The sequence below is a fragment of the Giraffa tippelskirchi genome, chromosome 3, assembly GCF_054371585.1.
Source record: "Giraffa tippelskirchi isolate mGirTip1 chromosome 3, T2T-mGirTip1v1.2.pri, whole genome shotgun sequence".
Taxonomy (NCBI): Eukaryota; Metazoa; Chordata; class Mammalia; order Artiodactyla; family Giraffidae; genus Giraffa; species Giraffa tippelskirchi.
The window spans coordinates 77365440-77379771 of record NC_137277.1 but is presented as its reverse complement, the minus strand read 5'-3'; the positions used below and the strand labels follow the sequence as shown (position 1 = coordinate 77379771).

At 43.0% G+C, this 14332-nt stretch overlaps 1 protein-coding gene across 9 annotated transcripts in view; it reads right to left on the bottom strand.

Annotated features, from left to right (window-relative positions):
- The window catches only part of CERKL (CERK like autophagy regulator), a 144990-nt gene extending 131046 nt beyond the window's left edge, over positions 1-13944 (bottom strand). For 8 of the 9 annotated variants that reach the window (XM_081581028.1, XM_081581033.1, XM_081581030.1 and 5 more), the window contains exon 1: positions 13760-13944. In XM_081581028.1, coding sequence (XP_081437154.1) covers positions 13760-13763 — 4 coding nt within the window. In that variant the 5' untranslated portion in view covers positions 13764-13944. Of the gene's footprint in view, positions 1-9899; positions 12416-13759 lie in introns of those variants that run through there. The other variant, XM_081581027.1, reaches the window with a different exon arrangement.
- Positions 13945-14332: the final 388 nt, after the last annotated feature.

The following is a 14332-nucleotide window of genomic DNA, read 5'->3' as shown; positions in this document are numbered from 1 at the left end:
GGCTGGATAAGTTAGAAGCTGGAGTCAAGACAGCAGGGAGAAACATCAACAACCTCAGATATGCAGATGATACCACCTAATGGCAGAAAGCGAAGAGGAACTAAAAGGCCTCTTGATGAGGAGGAGAGTGAAATAGCAGACTTAAAACTAAATATTAAAGAAAACTAAGATCGTGGCATCCAGCCCCATTACTGCATGGCAAATAGAGGGGGAAAAGGTGAAAGTAGTGTCAGATTTCCTCTTTTTGCACTCTAAAATCACTGTAGATGGTGACTGCAGCCATGAAACAGAAGACATTTGCTTTTTTGGCAGGAAAATTATGAGAAACCTAGACAGTGCATTGAAAGGCAGAGACATTACTCTGCCAACAAAGGTCCGTATAGTCAAGGCTATGGTCTTCCCAGTGATCACGTATGGTTGCGAAAGCTGGACTGTAAAGAAGGCAGAATGCCAAAGAATTGACGCCTTCAAACTGTGGTGCTGGAGAAGACTCCTGAGAGTCCTTTGGACAGCAAAGAGATCGAACCAGTCAATTTTAAGGGAGATCAATCCTGAATATTCACTGGAAGGACGGATGCTGAAGCTGAAGCTCCAGTATTTTGGTCATCTGATGCTAACAGTTGACTCACTGGAAGAGTCTCTGATGCTGGGAAAGACTGAAGGCAGGAGGAGAGGGGGGCATCAGAGGATGAGATGGCTAGAAGACATCACCAATGCAATGGACACGAACTGGGGCAAACTTCGGGAGATGGTGAGAGACAGGGAGGCCTGGAGAGCTGCAGTCCATGAGGTCACAATGAGTCAGACAGGACTGGGCAACTGAATAACACCACCACCTCAGGCAGGACTCCTAATGAGCAGTCTTTTCAGATAAGCACCATAGGCTGAGGTTCTCCCTGCTCCTGCCTGCTTCATCCCTCTTTACAGGTGTCAAACTAGTATCAGCCTGCAGGTTATCCCTCCCATCATGCTTCCTGCCCCTTTCATCTTTCACAGACAGTTGCCCCCCCCCATGAACCTTTCATTTTCCTGTGAAAAACTACAGTTCAGACAACCTAGTTTGCCCAGAAAAGAACTAGCAAGGAAAAAATTTTAAAAGGGAGAGGAATCTGTGGAATCAAAGGTATAAAGACACAGCAACCAACTGCAACATGGATCTTATTTAAATGTTGATTTAGATTTAGAAAAGGGAAAGAGAGACAATAGAAGACAATGAACACTAACTGTATATTTAAGGACACAGGATTATTTTATATTGGAATAGCGACTATATTGTGTATTATATTGTGTTCTATGCTTTTTTAATCCTAATCTTCTAGAGATACATGTAAGGTATCTATAGAAGCAATTATATGATATCTAAAAATTGCTCCCAACTATTCCAAACAAAGGAGGGAAGTGGTTAGGGCATAAATGGAACAAGACTGACCTTGGAAACCATTTATACTCAAGAACATGTCACACTGGGCCTCACCCTCACTGGATTGAACATGAAGGCTTATTATATTATTCTTTCTACATCTGGCCATGTTTGATGTTTTCCATAATAAAAATATTGGGCTTTGAAAACTTTCATTTGGTCATTTACTCAGGAAGTATAAGTGGTGAGAGCAACGGAATATACTCTCTACGGTGGAACTGTCGTGAAGGCCTGAAAAAATCAGATACTCTTGTCATATTAAGGCTTGTTATTTTGGTTTGAACCATGATGCTATCCACTTACTCTGACATCACATAGACTCTTGAAGGTGTTAGAACTCTTCCCTACTGAACTGAGGAAGCAGCATAACCTCCTGGGTACAGTGTGGACTCTGGAGTCAGGCTGCCTGGGCTGGGATCCCAGCAACTCCATCACCAGCATGGCCTTGGGCAAGAAAGGTCATTTCTGGGTCCCAGAAATAAAAATCCTATCTGAACTATGCAGTCTTGTTGGGAAGATTAAACAAGACAATACACTTCACGCAGGACTTAACGTTCACTATCTTCAGCGGTAAAGAGTCCTCCTGCAATGCAGGAGATGTGGATTTGAACCCTTGGTAGGGAAGATCCCCTGGAGGAGGAAATGGCTACCCACTCCAGTATTCTTGCCTGGAGAAACCCATGGACAGAGAAGTCTGGCAGGCTGCAGTCCATAGGTCACAAACAGCCAGACACGACTGAGCATGCATGCATTTTCAATCAAACACTGGACATGGATCCAGAGCAACAGCGGTAGTTTCCAAAACATTGTTCCTGATGAAAATCTTGGAATGTATATAGGAACTCCCTAATGTCAGCTGGTACATTATTTAAGACTTGCCTGTAGGCTTAGCATAAGTCCATAGCACTATGTCAACTGTTTTTTAATATATCCATACCTGTCCACTTGTTTGCCTGCCTCCCTGTCTCTGGATTCTGTTATCCATTACCCTGAGGGTCTTCAACTTCTGGTTTACATGCTAAGAGTCAGCAGAAGGTTTAATTTCCCTCAAACTTCACTTCCCTCCCTCCTTTTCCTCTTATCTCAACACATACTGACTTTGGAAACACAGGAGCATATAAAGAGCCATGGCTACCAAGAGCGCCTTCCCTCTGCTCACCACATACACAACTGGAACTCACCTGCCAAGCACATACTACCCCATCACAGGCACAGTACTTTCAAAATTCAGCAGGAATACAGTCACATGGAAGGAATTAGAGAGGACTATGTTGAGGACTTTGATGATGCTTGTAGATTTGTCAATATTTGAAATGTAATCAAATAACCTAGTCAAGTAATGAACCAGGCAGGATTACGGATAAAATTCAAAATGAGTATTCTAGTATTTAGATCACAGTGAATTACATCTTCTACATCCCTGGCCCTTTGAACAAAGATGGTTCACCTTCCCAAATTAGAGAGCACACAAATGCTCAGTCTAGGCAATAGCATCTTCCTGTGTACCCAAGCTATCTGTCGATCCCTACTATTTACTGCCATGGCTCTTTGATTCTTTAGCTCCATCATGTTCACACTCCTGCATTTCACTTTAGGTCCTCCCACTCTGGCAGATCCCATATGAATCAGCCTCTCTGGTTTACTGACCTTGATCCAGTCCATCCCCATTTTCAGTTTATACATCCCTTGCCTTCAATGCAAGTACCACTTCTAGGAGCATATTTCTGTGTCAGTTGTGATCCTAAATACCCCCATCTGGAGGAGAAGTGAGAGGAAGGGGACACAAAAGTAGAGAAGTTTCTTTTAAGTGCTTGTCTTCATATGGTGCCACATGGCTGTGGTATATTTAGGAACAACACTAGGATGCAGGCTTTCATGGGGTCAGTGTACACACGCTAGGATGGTGTTTCAAACCTACAATCCTTATAGTAAGAAACCAACTGCTTGCCAAATTTTAGTTTAAGTAAAGCATGACCTGAGCAATAAGACAATGGTTTTTACAGACAAAACTTTATCAGCCAATTAATTCATAATAACAAATAAAAGCATGTTTTTGGGGTCACAAAATATGTTAAAAGGTTCTACCACTTGGGACTCTCTGGACTCAGAGATCTATCTTTAAATCAGCAGCTCAGATTGGATGATAATTCAGTTCTATGTTGAGATTAATTACTTGAAAACTATACCTTACTATAGAAATAAACATGAAAACCCATGTCTGGGAATCAAAGTAATAAATGTTTTCAACTCTTCATATGTCTATGTGTTAGAGCTATGTTTTAAAATCTGATCACCACTAGCTGCATGTGGCTATTAAATTTATTAAAATTAAATAAAATGTAAAATTCGGTTCCTCAGTCACAGTAGCCATATTTTGAGTGCTCAGCAGTCACAAGGGGCTGGTGTTGACCGTATTGGACAGTGTAGATACAGAGCCTTCGATTGGCACAGAAATTTTAACGAAACAGCCATACTTAGAGATTCATTCTATATTTTGTTTTTCTGTGTGGACTAATGTACATTAAGAAAAAGCTAAGTATTTTTACAACATGTGCTTTATATATTTTTTACACAATAGGTTAACAGGACTGTCAAAGCATTTAAAAACTTCATAAACATTATATGCAATTCCTTGGTAAGCTTGATTTTTCCACACCCATCTTTTAAAAATTCTTTCAATTTTGACAGCTTAGGAACACACTAATAATTTTTTTAAAGAAGATTTTTTTCTTCTTCATATGTATACTGATGAATCAAAGCACTGTGTTTTACTGAGTAATTAGTCCTTTAATAATTTACGTGAGTAATGGGTCATTTTGGGGTTTAACCCCTACTTCCATTATTCCTGACCAACGGTTCACCAACAGATGTCTCACTTTGGATGTACACAACAGAAGCCCAGGATCTGTTTCACGTACATCTGTTCCCAAACGGCTTAGGCAGATTAATACTTAGAATGGACCCAGCTCTGCTAAGTCCCAGTAATCACTAACTCTTGTTGTTTTAAAATTGATTGGGTTTTTCTCATTTTCACATTTTTCCACATTACCTTTCAACTTGCGAAGTTTCTAACAAATAAATGTTTATATAAACTTAAAGCATGAGAAAATCATTAGCTCCCTCAAAAAAGAAACACTTCCAAGATCTTATTTTGAAGCCCACCCTTTTCAGATTTTCTGGTTATTTCTCTAATTCAGCTGAGCTCAAGGGCATGGTAGGAATAACCGTTTGAAAAAACACAACATGAAGTGGTGTAATGTGAGGTAGTAAGTCTAAGAATAACAAGAGAATTGTAAACCATAATTAAGATTTGAAACCTTCATTGTATTTTTTTAAATATTTAAAAAATAATATTCTCATGATAATCAAGCATATTGTAAGATCCCTGCCCAGGAATTTAGTAAGAGGGTACAGGAAATGAAGTTGAAGAAAGGATAAGCTAGTCCTTTGGTCCATCATGAAAAATCTGCTTGAGACTAGCCTTGACCCATGATTTTCTATCAGAAAATGGTTTCTTTCTTTCCAAAGACAGAATCTGTTCTGAGGTAACAGTCCACCTCTCATTATCTGGCCTTGAAGCCAGGGAAGGGGAGCAAGAAACTTGGCCCATATTTTCCACGTAGTTATTTCAATTAGAAATTCATTAGGGCTATGAAGCTTTGTTGTAAAATACAAATCCACACATGCTAGGAAGTTGATCATTGAAACCTTACTCAGATTTATTACGATGTCCTAACATCAAAAGCCTATAAAAACGGATATTTTCTATAAAATGCAACTTCAGAGTTGACGATTCTTAGAGATCATGTAATGCAAATGCTTCATTTTGCAGATGAATAAACTGTCATTTAAAGGGGTTAAATGACTTGCCTTGAGTCAGTCACACCCTTAGGTGCAGACAGGACCTCAGGCCCCTTGGTGCCCACTCCTGAAACCTTTCCTTCACCAAATGGGAAACTGCAGACAGCTGGAGTAGAGAGCCTGTAGAATATCCTGTAGTGTTTTTCATACTTCAAGGTGCTGATCATTAGTAAATAATAAAGGTGCCCAATGTGAGACAGCAGAGAAAGACTTGTGGGCATTTGGCATTCTGGTCACAGAGATCCCTAAATTGATCATTCTGAAGTGTACTTCATATGAGCTTCATATATATATCCACACACACATATATATATGAGCTTCATATAGTCTAATCCTACTGATTGCTAACTCTCCCTAGGAGTAGACTTTCCTTTATGAGAATACCTCATAACCAAATCTTACAGTACAGTAAGCAGATCCTGCATTCAGAATGCACAAAAATGCTTGTACTTTCTGCTTCCATCTAACATTTCAAATCGAAGTTTACCACTTGATAAGCACATATTGCTAGAAGTTTGTCCCTGACTGAGATTTAGAATCATGCCCACAGGCCATCAGCAATCATTTTGAAAATACTGAACTCTGAAAATATCTGATCCAGTAACAAGATAAGCTAAGGACTAAATGACAAAACACACATATTGGTCCACGGCATTTGCCCATTCCCTTTCTGAGCTCTCAATTTTTGACACCTTACGCCTGGTCCCAGGCACCATGTTGGGGGCTAACACTGTGGCCTGCGATGCCTATAGGGTCTCGTGACCCAGACATGCCTGACCTTTCTCACTTGACCTGAAAATCCTCACCTGACCCCTCTTCCATTTCTTCAGAATTTCACACTACCCTAGGGCACAGACAGCTAACTTGGTAATTAACATGAATAAACGCATGATTCCACAAGTAGAACTACCATAATTAGAGATTCCAACAGAAAGATCATTTAGGCACCACTGCAAGCAATAATGAAGTTTTCTGAGCAGATGATAACCTTTTGTGTATACAGTTTGTATTACAGATGTGACAGCCTAGTCAATCCATGCCCTAGTCATAGATTGCTTTCTCTCTTTGCTTTCTCTCTTTTCCATCCTACAGCTGAGCATCTGACCATGATGCTCACAGTGGAGAATTGGGCCCACATGGAGCTGAAGAATGATTTTGTACAAAGAGTTCTAATGCTTTAACAAAAGGGGTGGGGAATATTGCTACAGGTGATGGAAAGTCATTAAGTAGCAATGTAGTAATCAGATTACAATGCAATGGGCAAAACTAAAGTTCATGAGAATAGTTAACAAATTCATTCATGTAACAAATGTTTATATGTCAGGCACTCTTCAAAGTGCTGAGAGTAAATAAAACAGATTTTCTGATCATTCTCCCTCTTCTCCAGGTAGATCCCATCTCTAGGGGCTACACCATCAGCTCCCCAGGTTCTCAGGGATTCCAATTTGGTCTGAATTATACAACCAGTTTTCCTGGTTCTGAACTTTGCAGATGGCAAATAATGGCATATCTCAGCCTCTATAATCTCCAATTCCTACAATGCGTGTGTTAGTCAATCTATCATGTTCGATTCTTTGCAACCCATGGACTGTAGCCCACCAGGCTCCTCTATCCATGGAATTCTCCATGCAAGAATACTGGAGTGGGTAGCCATTCCCTTCTCCAGGGGATCTTCCTGACCCAAGGATTGAACCCTGGTCTCCTGCATTGCAGGTGGATTCTTTACTGTCTGAGCCACCAGGGAAGCCATAATCAATTTCCTGTTTTCCCATAATAAATCTCAAATATATATAAACATACACACACATTGTATTGTCTGTGTGTGTATATAAACACATTCACACATATATATAATTTCATGGTTCTCTTTCTCTGATGAATCCTACTACATGTCATTATAAATAAGGCAAAACCCAGAGAATGCAGAACACTAAGAAGGAACCCTAATGTAAACTATGGACCCTGGATGATAATGATGTCAATGTAGGTTCATCAAATTTAGCAAAGATACAACCTTGGTGGGAAAAGGTATGACCTTGGTGGGAAATACTTATAATGGGGGAGGCTATGCATTGTGGGGAGCAGAGGGTATATATACCTTCTGCTTAATTTTGCCCTGAACCTAAAACTGCTCTAAAAATAAAGTCTATTAGAAAAAAAAAAAAAAACAACCACTAAGGCACTATGAGGTTTAAAAACTGAACGGTCTTGCAAACATCTGCTATGATGATAATGCCCAGAAGCGAACCAACCCCACCCCCACCCTTTCCTGGAACAGCCAGGCACTGGCCAGCAAGGGACATGATCTCCCCCAACGTCCTCCCACACCACCTCCTTCCAGGTATGGCTGTAGTTTTCCTCCATTTCCTGAATCAATTTCACTTGTCTTCCACCATATACAACTTGGCTAATTCCACGACAGAGAATATTTCTCACATTTAAACATATCTCTTAACCTTTTTTTACTTTTCCCACTCTTATTTTACTAAGTAAAATCATGGTTTAATAATTAGTTTCTCCTAAAATGTAAGTGCTAAGGTGCTAAGCTTTTGGACCTCCAATATTCAGGGGCCCCAAGTGATATTTGCATACTAGGTGTTAGTTACAAAGAAAAGGTGGTATATCTAAATGAAAGCAAAGAAAACCAACATGTTTTAGGTCAAAATTAAAGATCAACACTTGCAACCTTTAGAGTTATAACTGTCCGGATGTCTTTTAAACAGCCAGGAATACTAATTCAGCCTACTTTTCCTCCACCAGCACTCAGTATATAAAAGAGCATTTTACTGCTTCACACCATCATTTGACTTTTCACATACCACTATTGCAACACAGATTTGAATACCTCATTTTGCAATGTCTCACTTTATTCCTATAGTATTCCAGCTTCATTGTAGGTTAAAAAGACCCATGTAGGCCAATTTAAGCTCTAATGGTAAACTTCTGTGTCACCCAAATTCGAACAAACTTAAACAGAATTCTATGCCCATATCCCTAGTTTTTAACTCAAAGATGTAGAAAATACCCCACCTTGCTTTTTCAACACACCTGAAAACATTTTAAATTAAAGTCAAAGGCAGTTTCAGTTAAGTAAGATGATAGCATCTGGTCCCATTACTTCATGGGAAATAGATGGGGAAACAGTGGCAGACTTTATTTTGGGGGGCTCCAAAATCACTACAGACGGTGACTGCAGTCATGAAATTAAAAGACACTTGCTCCCTGAAAGAAATGTTATGACCAACCTAGACAGCATATTAAAAAGCAGAGACATTACTTTGCCAACAAAGGTCTGTCTAGTCAAAGCTATGGTTTTTCCAATAGTCAGTTATGGATGTGAGAGTAGGATTATAAAGAAAGCTGAGCGCCAAAGAATTGATGCTTTTGAACTGTGGTGTTGGAGAAGACTCTTGAGAGTCCCTTGGACTGCAAGGAGATCCAACCAGTCCATCCTAAAGGAAATCAGTCCTGAATATTCACTGGAAGGACTGATGCTGAAGTTGAAACTCCAATACTTTGGCCACCTGATGAGAAGAACTGACTCGTTGGAAAAGACCCTGATGCTAGGAAAGATTGAAGGCGGGAGGAGAAGCGGACCACAGAGGATGAGATGGTTGGATAGCCTCACTGACTCAATGGACATGAGTTTGAGTAAACTCCAGGAGTTAGCGATGGACAGGGAGGCCAGGCGTGCTGCAGTCCATGGGGTCGCAAAAAGTTGGACACGACTGAGAGACTGACCTGAACTGAGGCGAGCACCTCAAGTGCAGCAGAAACTGCCTATCTGAATGAGCTCTGAGTCCCTGACTAGTCCTTTTTGCTAGGTTTTTGTACAAGAAACTGTAAAATAGTGACGTTTCTCTAGTCTTTAAGGTAAACAGTACATTGTGTCTTGTTTTCCAACAAGGGGAAGGCATATGTTTTTAAATTTCTGTAGTTATCATTTAGAAGCAATGTTTAATACATCCCAAGGTTTCCCCTACATCATCTCCAGACTAAGTCTTGAAATACTTCTATTGTACAGAATTATAACACTTTCTAAACAGTTCTAGGTCAAAAGGCAAATACTCCTAAACAACATGATGATTCTAAAGTCCATATTAAACACCAAAAGCTTTTAGAACTTGGACTTGATTCGAGACAATGGCAAGGAATGTGAGGGATGGAAAAGTCCAGAGGGACCAAAAGCTCAGATGAAATTTTCAGAAGTCAGCAAAAAGAAAGTTGGATTCGGAACCCACGTGTTGGTATACTCTAAAACGCTTATACTTGCAGCGTCGCCCGTGAGCAGTTGAGCAAAACTCGGACATGGAGGGGAGGAGTAGGTGACCTTTCCGCATTTGGAAAACAGCGCCCATTGTGGGGCTCGGGGGAGAGGGGTGGAGTGTGACGTAGGTCCCGGGAGGGCAACCCAGGCGGCAGGAGCGGGTAGGCAGAGGCCCCAGGGGGCGGCTCGGGCTCCCCGGGTCTGGAGGGAGGAGGTGGAGGCTTGGGGACGCGGTCGCCCGCTGGGACAGAGGAGGAGCTTGCGGGAGGCGGAGGGAAGGCGCCGGGAGGAGTGTGTGAGGCCGGGAGAAGGAGGAGAAGGCGCGGGAACCTTCTGGCCAGGACCACGCACCTGTGAGACGCTCGGGCCGGATGGGCTGCCACCTCAGGGCCCGCTCGCTCAGCACCACGTCGCAGCTGTCCCTCCCGATCTCGAAGATGCCCCGGAGCAGAATCAGCTCAGCCGCCGCCTCGGGCTGCTGCCCGGAGGCCCACAGCGCCGACGGAACGGCACCCGCCGCCGGGGGCGCCTCCTCCCCCCGGCCGCCCTCCAGGGCGCTCACCCGGCCCCTGCGCCTCCCCCGGGGCATGGCGGAGCGCGGGCTGGGCCCGAGCCGGGGTCCGGGGGAGGCCTCCAAGGGAGGAGGTGGAGACCGCGGCCGCCGGGATTCTGGCTGCGTCCCGTGCTGCCACAGCAACCGCGCGCGGAGCAGAAACCCGGGAGGGAGGCGGGGCGGGCAGGCGGGGCCGCCCTGACCTAGTCCAGCACCTGGGCCCGCCAGCCTCCCGCCGCTGCGACTCACTACAAAAGGACCCCAGTCCTGGAAGAGGAGTAAGTGGCTCCCTCCGCCTAGTCCCTACAGTTTCTTGAGATTTTGTGCATACGTTACCCGCCAAAGTATAGGCCGGCGCTTCTCAAACGTGGACTTGCCTACTCCCGGCCCCCGCCCCGGGCATCTTGTTAAAATGCAGATTCAAACTGAATTGGTCTGGGACTGGGTCCCCGACGCCGTTTTTAGGAAGCTCCCAGGTGATGCTGCTGACCCTCGGAACACACTTTGAATTGCAAGGACATAGCCCTCTGTTTTTCCACCTGGTTTCCCGCGGGCTCCCCTGGAATGTAGAGGTTGTGTTTTATAACCACGCTTGCATGCCCTCAGGAGTTAGCTGATCTATATGCAGCTGGTAGTAGAAAACTCAATCCCCCAAACCCTGAGAGAAAGCCAAAGATAAGTCCCTGGTTCAAATAGACAAAATTTCGTTCTAACAAATTTAATGTTAAAGGAAGATGCCTCTATAAAGTTGAGTATTAAGGGTCCCACTTTCCCCCAAGATATCTCTGCAGCCTTCTCTGCCTGGATCTAACCCTCCCTGAAGAGAGATGGCAAGCATCAGGGCTAGTTCTCCAAAAGGCTACTGCTATAATACAGCATTACCTGGAAATGAGGGGGGCACTATTTCACAATAACTGAGATTCATGAAATTTGCTGTTAGTCTGGAAAGCGCAGAGGCTGCTGGCCCGTGGTTCTCAATCATGACTGCACATTAGTGTTACCTGGGGAGTGTTTTAAAGTTCAGATACCCAGGCTACACTCAAAGACAATGAAATTGTAATCTCTGGGGATGGGACAAGACTTCAGGAGTTTTTAAAGCTCTCCAGATGATTGCTGTGTTCAGCCAGAGCTTAGTATCAGTGCTTTAAGCACTGTATTAATAGGAAACTGACAATGTGTGATGGTGAGACAGGGGGAAAGTGAGTTCTCCACAAGAGGAGCAGAGTGGAAAATAAACCAGCAGGCCAATATAGATATATAGAGATACACACAAATAGATACCATCAGAATAATTGTATTGAGGAAAAGCTGGGGAGAGGAAGTTACATTCATTGAGTGGTGAATCTAGCTCCACGGTGCTGGTGCCTACCCAGTGACTTCTGAAAGGCAGTTGCTTCTCATTCTCCCCTTGGGCCTCAGCCAGTGGCAAAGTCAGACAGAAGCCAATGGTAGCAGGAGGAGCTTCTCAAAGTTCCCTGCTCAAACTTAGATTGCAAAAACCGGAGGATGGAGACCATAGACCTAGCCAAATCCCTTTCAGACACAAAGCTCCTGTGTAGCCAGTTAAGCTAGGACTCTGTTTAATGTTCTGAAAATAAATACCCAAGCTTCCAGGCAAAGCAGGGAAGAGCCTCAGTTTGATCTAATGGCAGTGAGCTGTTTCTTGGAGTATAAGTGCAGCTGCTGCTTAACCCCACGCATCCTTCAGGTGGTTTAGCTCAGCACTCATTAGTGGGTAGGGCTAGCGCCTTCAATAGAGTGAGTTGCAATTCTGGAGCCAGCATCTTGTATTCACAGCTGTCAGGAAATCAACACAATTAGAGCTCCTTGGCATTTTAAAAGCTCACTGAAGGCAGTGGCTACTTCCTAGGACCTTTGCAAGAGGCAAGTTGCCATTTTTCAAGCTTCTGTCAGGCAAGACAGCCAAAAACATTGGCTTTGCCTTTCTTGAAGATGAAGTACTGGTTTTGTCCCATTCTCTTCCTGTGATGGACTATTCTCTCCCAGGGGTCTATCCACAGGATCCATCTACACCAGCCTCAATACCATGGCTTTACATACTATTCAGGGCCCCTCGAGTGATGTGGTCACCCCCAACCAGTCCCCTGAACTTCAGATGCCATGTCCAATTGCCTACCTTTGCTAGTTGGCTGTCAAACAAGCATCTGAAGTATAATGTCTAAAACCAAACATGATTTTCTATCACAAACCTGTTTCTCCCCAAATGTTCCAAATCTCAGCAAATACTGTCATCAAAATCCTTGACTTCATCCATGTTTCCTCTCTTTGTGGTGAGAAAAATAAAGAAAACTTTAAGGTATATTTCATTTCTTTGATTCAACATATAGTTTGGATGAAGTGAGCTTCAGTTGTGTCCATCTCTCATTCATTTCTGAGCTAAATGTGCACATTGTCAAACTTTCAAGGGGACTGCTTCCCTCTCATGCTGAGTGGAGATTTTGTCAGAATGCTCCTGCTACTCAGGCTCCTGCTGCCTAAAAGGTAGAGGGCCATATGTCCCTGCAAGAAGTATACAGAAAGCAGAAAAACTTGTATAATCACACCAAGTCAGAATATCACATTTTCTTCATGTGCCAGTTTTTCTTAACTCACATTGAAATTCTGCTTAAAATGAATTGCTCAGCTGTTTTAGAACACATCTCAAACAATTATAGGATGACAATGAACATCTAATCTCTAGCTTCTTGGTAAACAATAAATAACACATAAAAGAACAGGCCTGTCTTCCCTTTCCCTCAAGTTTCGAAAGCCCCTCAACAAAGAAAGCTGAGCACCAAAGAATTGAGGCTTTTGAACTGTGGTGTTGGAGAAGACTCTAGAGAGTCCCTTGGACTGCAAGGAGATCCAACCAGTCCATCCTAAAGGAAATCAGCCCTGAATATTCATTGGAAGGACTGCTGCTGAAGCTGAAATTCCAATACTTTGGCCACCTGATACAAAGAACTGACTCATTGGAAAAGACCCTGATTCTGGGAAAGATTGAAGGCAGGAGGAGAAGGGGATGACAGAAGATGAGATAGTTGGATGGCATCACCGACTCGATGGACATGAGTTTGAGCAAGCTCCAGGAGGTGGTGATGGACAGGGAAGTCTGGTGTGCTGCAGTCCATAGGGTCTCAAAGAGTCAGACACGACAGAATGACTGAACTAACAGGTAGCTTTGAACATTCATAAACTTGGAGCAATTTGAAATGTGCTAAGTCACTTCAGTCATGTCCAACTCTTTGTGATGCCATGGACTGTAGCCCACCTGGCTCCTCTGTCCATGGGGTTCTCCAAAAAAGAATACTGGAATGGGTTGCCATTTCCTTCTCCAGGGGATCTTCCCAACTCAGGGATTGAACCTATGTCTCTTAAGTCCTGCACTGCCAGGCCGGTTCTTTACCACTAGTGTCACCTGGACTTCCACCAAATAGAAAACTTGTAACATTCTCACAGTAACTGCTGGCAATTCTGTAGCAGAATCGATCTTAAATTAGATATAACCAGATACACAAATAAAACAGACAATTTAAATCAGAAATCTATCCTCACTCTCTAGAGCTCACACTGTTACAACTGTGAAAAAGGCATGATACAGAGAAGGCAACATCCCTTCTCACTATTGAAAATAGCCCACTGCTTTCAGACCACTTACCCATAGGTATCAGAGAGTTTTGTACCAGGTTCACTGCCTTTGATTTTTACACCATCTTCCATCACCATTTTGAACACGTTTCCATGACAGCCTCATCCCAATAGCCTATGGTGTCCTCTGTTGCCCAGGACATTCTTAAACATTCTCGTTCTAAGAACCTCTGAACCTTGTAGAACTTCTTGAATACTTAAAAAACACTCTTTTGGAACATGGACTCTTGTTCTTTTTAAACTTGGATATGCTTAAGAATCTTTGTTGTTTAGTTGCTAAGTCATGTTCAACTTCTGCAACCCCATGGACTGTAGCCTGCCAGGTACCTCTATCCATGGGATTTCCCAGGCAAGAACACTGGAGAAGGTTGCTATTTCCTTCTCTAGGGTCCAGGGTAATGTTTCTGGCCCAGGGATCAAACCCATGTCTCCTGCATTGTCAGGTAGGTTCTTTACCACTGAGCCACCAGGGAAGCTAACAATCTTTGGTTTGTTTTAAATGAAAATTCTCAGTCTGTACCCCCTACTGATGCGCTGAGATTTTTAAATCTGTAACTGAACTATTTCCAGAAACGTGTTTTAA